At 32.4% G+C, this 6000-nt stretch overlaps 1 protein-coding gene and 1 long non-coding RNA gene across 4 annotated transcripts in view; one reads left to right on the forward strand and one right to left on the reverse strand.

Annotated features, from left to right (window-relative positions):
- The window catches only part of LOC125619128, a 141593-nt gene extending 138745 nt beyond the window's left edge, over positions 1 to 2848 (forward strand). For both annotated transcript variants that reach the window (XR_007350652.1, XR_007350651.1), the window contains exon 4: positions 1412 to 2848. This is a non-coding gene — a long non-coding RNA (uncharacterized LOC125619128). The remainder of the gene's footprint in view (positions 1 to 1411) is intronic.
- The window catches only part of Adamts19 (ADAM metallopeptidase with thrombospondin type 1 motif 19), a 251578-nt gene that overhangs the window by 123634 nt on the left and 121944 nt on the right, over positions 1 to 6000 (reverse strand). For both annotated transcript variants that reach the window (XM_015500639.2, XM_048811813.1), the window contains one exon: positions 2899 to 3004. In XM_015500639.2, the coding sequence (XP_015356125.2) occupies positions 2899 to 3004 (106 nt within the window). The remainder of the gene's footprint in view (positions 1 to 2898; positions 3005 to 6000) is intronic.

Here is a 6000-nt window from a genome sequence, read left to right on the forward strand (position 1 = left end):
TTGTGTGTGTGTGTGTGTGTGTGTGTGTGTGTGTGAGAGAGAGAGAGAGAGAGAGAGAGAGATCTGTAGATATAATTATTTAATATCTGAGAAGACTCTCCATTTGATGGGCTGTGAATATATGAATATTTTTAAATTTCATTTTTCTTCATTTCTTTTACATAATACCTTATACCTTACACTGGATGATGCTAATGATAATGACACAACTTATACAGATAAATTTCCTCCTGTTTTTATTTTTATAAAGATGACATCATTCTCAACACCTCTCATCTCTCATTGCCTAGCATCAAGAGAACACCAGTCGACTTTGAAGACAAGTATTTCTTGGTGAAAGAAAAGTTTTAGTAACTTTTTATGGGACCATTTGTATATGAAGCTGTTACTGCATAAATGTGTAAATAGTTATTATTCAGAAATTCACATTTATTTATTCAGAATTGTATTTATAATTTATTTGCAGCTTTTAAAACTATTATTTTATTTCTTGCCCCAAACTTTATTCTTAATATTTTTCCTTCGAATAATGCCCATATTTTTCTAAATTGAAAATATCTTTGAAATTTACTGTATTAAGAATGCAGATCCTATTGTTTCTGGGTTGCAATATTAAGTGAGGTTATTGCATTTTTCCTTAAAGGATGATGATTTTTAGGTTATTTATCTTTTTTTTTTTTTTTGAAGTAATTTAACTCCTTGTATTCCGGTTAGTCAACTAAAGACTGAAAGTATACATGGGATGAAAGTAAAGTTATTTTACACTTAAAAAAGCCAGGCATGGTAGTGCTTATCTGTAATCCCAGTGGCTCAGGAAGCTGACATAGGAGGATCTCGAGTTCACAGCCAGTCTCAGAAAAAAATGCGGCACTAAGCAGCTCAGTGAGATCCTGTCTCTAAATGATACAATATAGACAAAATAGGGCTTGGGATGTGAATCAGTGTTCAAGTGCCCCTAAATTCAATCCCTAGCACCAAAAAGAAACAAACAAACAAATAAAAAAAAAAAAAGCAAAACTAATCACTTGAAAATTGTAAGGAGAACAGATTTTAAGTGTCCTCACCAAAAACAGAAATAAGCAAGAAGTATGTGAGGTAATACATATGTTAACTACCTCAATTTACCAATTTCACAATGTATTTATATTTAAAAATAGCATGCTGTATTGAACAAATATATACAATTTTTGACAGTTAAAACATGTAAAAATGAATTTTGGATAATGTCTTATTTCTTAGACTGGGTTATGGATACATTGAAATAATCAAATTTTGGTTGCTCATAGAACTGAGTATCATTTAATCACTCCTTTTTACTTGAATAAGTCATGTTCTATATGAGTTTCTATATGAGTTTTTTCTTTCTTTTTTCTCTCCCTGCCACCCGTACTCCCTGATTTTTTTTAAACAGTACTGGAGATTCGGGATTGAATCCAGAGCCTCACACTTGCAAGGCAAATTCTGTATCACTGAAACTACATCTTAACTCCATGAACTATTTCTTTGAAGTTTTCTTCTATCAATCGAATTCCATTGCCAACTCAATCTTACTCAGTTGCCTACAGAGTCCAGGAATATAATGAAAACAAGGCAAGGTGCATATGTGACACAAGAATGCTGTAGCCTGTGATGAGCTGGGAAACATGGGCCCATGAGAAGTGTACAGACTTCACTCAGCTCCAAGGAATGTTTGTCATTAAGGGACTGTGGGTTGAAAGCTGCCAAGTCTGTAAGTCAAAATTTGAATGTCAAACACCTATATATATATACCTTTTAATGTTAACAATTAGTTCAATTTTTAATCACTAAAGGCCAAACTAAATCGGTCTCTGACCAAAGAAGATTTCATAAAGATTACCTTCCTGATTAGGGCTTCACTACTTCTGAGTCCAGTGAAAATAAGTTTATTGTATTACTGATTAAACTAGAAACTGGGAAAACCTATATTCAAAATCAAGTCTGATTTCCAATCGCAGGTTATTTTTACTGCAATATATTTCTTGAAAATATACACATTATTTTTAGGCCATGTTAATCCCAAAGTAAGCCCATAATCAGGGTATTGTTCCTGATTTTATTGATGATGCATCTAAGGCTCAAGGATAGCAGTAACTTCAAGTGGAAATTCAGAAAAGTATGACCTGAGTTGTGACTTGAGTTCAAATCCCTGCTCCAACAAATTACCGTTTTTATAATTTGGGGAAGGAAATGAGCTTCTTTATACTTCTGTTTTCTTTCCTTTAAAGTGGGTACATTAATGACACTAAATAACAAGATTATTGTGAGAACTCAGAAATGTGGAAGTACTACCTAAGTGTTGCTATTTTTACTCATTATTATTATTAATATTAGTAAAATAAAAACTGACAGCAACACTTGTTTTTGGTACTAATGAACTAATCTATATAAAGAACTCTACCTAAGTATTATTAATGTTAATTACATATGATCATGTGTCTAATTTAATTCTGTTTTAAGTCCATTATCCCTAAATCCTGCCAGTTAATTCTTTTAGTATGTGCCTAGTAGTAAAAAAAAACACTGATACTATTATAGGCTAGGAATACTTGCACTTGTGCCAAAAATATGTAGTTTTGCAGTTTCATCATTATTGCAATACTTACATTACTTGGAAATGTGTAGTGAAATCAATCATGCAGTGTAATGATTTTCTTGAGAATTTTAATAATGTAATAAGATTTTGTTCAGTGTCAAGAAGGTTATAACTCAAAATCCACTCTTTGAATTTATATAGTTTTTCTCCACCTTTCCTTCCATCCCTAAGTCTTAAAATATTATATGAATTCCAAGTAAATATCAAAATATATGCCTCTAATTCAATAACTTATATTATAATCATATATGCTAAAATATATAATTTAGGATGATTTTACTTACTTGTGACCCATTTCATGAGCAATTGTAAATGCAAGATTCAGGCCATTGTCTTCAGCAATGATACACTTTCTCTTTTCACTGCACATTCCATTCAAGTAAGCTATACCTAAAAGAAATCAACATTCATTATCATATGTCTAATTTACATTGAAAACACTCATACTAAGTATTAGTAGAGGGAATAAAAATGATGGTTGTTTCTACTTAAATATATCAATATGAAATTATAAAATCAACCCTTTATAAATACAATTTTAAGAAAATATGTGTAAATCAATCAATAAACCCTAAATATCTTTTCAGTTTCATATTTTAAATGAATTATTTTACCTTTTACCAAATTCTCAAAATATATACTGTAACAATATATCTTATAAATATTACTTTTCCTTGTTATGTAACATAAATGAACAGTAACAATATAGAAAATATAAATAAAAAGTAATTGCTATGGTTTGGTTATGAGGTATCCCGGGAAAACTTCTGTTAATGCAGGAATATTCAGAGGTGCAGTGATTGGATTGTGAGAGCTGTAACTTCATCAGTCTGTACTAGTTTGAATGACTGGGTGGTAACTGCATGGCTGGAGGAGGAGGATCACTGGGTCTCTCCCAGGAAGGGTGCATCTTATGGGCCCCATCCTTCTTTCTCTCTCCCTTTCTATGCTTTCTGTCCCCTACTCCCCAATCATGAGATGACCTGCTTTCTTCCACTGGGCCCTTCTTCCATGATATGCTGCCTCACCTTGGGCCCAGAGCAATGGAGTCTATGGACTGAGATACTGAGATTTCTGAAACTGTGAGCTGAAATAATCTTCTCTTCCTCTAAGTTGTTCTTGTTGAATATTTTGGTCACAGCAATGCTAAAACTGACCAAAACAGTAATGATTATGCTAAGTATTTTTCAATTCTTATAAAGATTTTAATTTCAAAAAATATATAAAAAATAAACTATATATAAGTCAGTCTTAAACTGACATTTACATTTTGAATTAATGAAATTTTGAAATTGTATTTTAATTAATATGTATAAGAAATAGCTTTGCTGTTTGAATAATTAAAAGACTTCCTTTGAAACTATTTTATTTAAAAATATGTTCTCTTGGTTGAATGATGATAATGAAGTATTACTTAAGATAAAAATTTCAGCAAAATGTTAGTCCTTTTGGTTCACTTTATCAGAGAGGAAAGATAAAAAAATTATCTTCTCCTGAAAGGACATTTACATTTTCTTGATGTTTGAAAATACAAAATAAAAATCTGAGATTAAATGTCCTCACAAAATACTAAAAGGAAGTTCACTATAATTAGCATGCTTTTTATTACTGTTTGGTACAAAATTCCCCGCAGGATTCCCACATATTTTGCCACCTTTTTCATCACAATTAAAACTGTCCTATCAACATGTTCATATTTAAAACTCAGTGTGTATTTTTATCATGTCATTTGCTCCACGGATCAGTACATATCAAATGTAGGTGCTTTAATAAGTTTTAAGATTTACATTTCTTCTCTTGCATATTATTATTATTGATATCAGGGATTGAATTCAGGGGCACTTCAACACTGATCCACATCCCCAGCTCTTTTTGTTTTCTTTATTTTGAGACAGGGGCTTGCTAACTTGCTTAGTTCCTTGCAAAGTTGTTGAGGCTGGTTAAAACTTGCCATCCTCCTGCCTCAGCTTCCTGAGCTGCTGGGATTACAGGCATAAGCAACTACACTGGGCTCCTGTATATCTTAAAATATAATTTTACCCCATAAAAATAGTATTACTACTTATTTACAATTCATATATTCTCCATATATTTCTATTCTTACCACATTGACTAGGATTTCCAATATAATATTTAAATATATAGAGAGCACTGACTTTTTTTCCCTTCTGACATTAATCAGAATGATTACAGTTTCACAGTTGCTTATGATACTTGCTGTGGAACTTTCATTAGATATGTTTTAACTTAAGAAAATTTACTTCCTGATGTTCTTGCAGGTCTAGGTGAAAAAGGAGGAAACACCTGACATATCAGTCAAAGGTGTATGGGAGTCACATAGTATTTTCTGGAAAAGAACCAAAAGGTGTAGATAGCCACTGAGAGATAATCCAAGAGAGCTGATTAAGCTCTCTGGGAAGACTTTATGAGTCAGAAAAAAAAAATGTTTCTTAGCTGAGGATAGAAAGCACCTGTCTGGAATAGCACTAGTAGGACTAGTGGCTAAAACAGAAAAGGATATTAATGAAATTCAATATGGGTTGATGTTTTGTAGATCAGGTGTGAAGGAAGAATCAAAAACCATGAGTTGACAGTAAATTTGAGAGTGAAGAAGGGACAGAACATGTCCCTGTAGGAGATAAGTAAAGAGGTATGGCAGAGGATGCCTGATAATTTCGAGAACAAAATACAGTAATAGAATAGAATCATCAATGAAGAAAAAGAGCAAACATATTACAAAAAATTACAGATGATTGTGGCCAGCGAGCAGAATTTAGAGATTTACGTTTCAGAGAAGTTCCTAGGTATCATAGGAGACATGCCTAGGTATCATAATGAGAGGACAAAAAGGTATGGGTAATGATCATCTAGAGTTATGCCAAAGATTGGTGAGTATTGGGTGGACTGAATAAGTGAGCAAGAAATTGATATGCTCAAAATCAACTCAAGAAAGTGGGAAAGGTGGCCAATGTCTATAGAAAATATGGTAAAACATCAAAATCAATCAATTTACAGCTATAAAATTGGTAAGCTGAAGTGCTTCAGCTTTAAAGAGTTCATATGCAAGGGTAGGAGAGAATTTGAAGCACAGAGAAAGACAAATGTGACAAGTACACCACTATTGTTATCTTTCTTGCATCAGTGCTGTAATATACAGGAAGAGAAAGAATCAACAATGACCTCTCTAGGGACCCTAGCTTATAGAAACCTATAACCACCAGTTTATAAGAAACCAAAGACTATGGTAAAAACAAAAAAGGATGGTAAATATTCTTGTGTATAATATCAAGGCATATTTTGTACTAGGTAGAGGGAAGTGAAGAAGGGGAGGGGAATGTGCAGATAGGAAGGATAGTAGAATGAAACAGACATTATTGATATATATA

The sequence above is a fragment of the Marmota marmota genome, unplaced genomic scaffold (genome assembly GCF_001458135.2).
Source record: "Marmota marmota marmota unplaced genomic scaffold, marMar, whole genome shotgun sequence".
Taxonomy (NCBI): domain Eukaryota; kingdom Metazoa; phylum Chordata; class Mammalia; order Rodentia; family Sciuridae; genus Marmota; species Marmota marmota.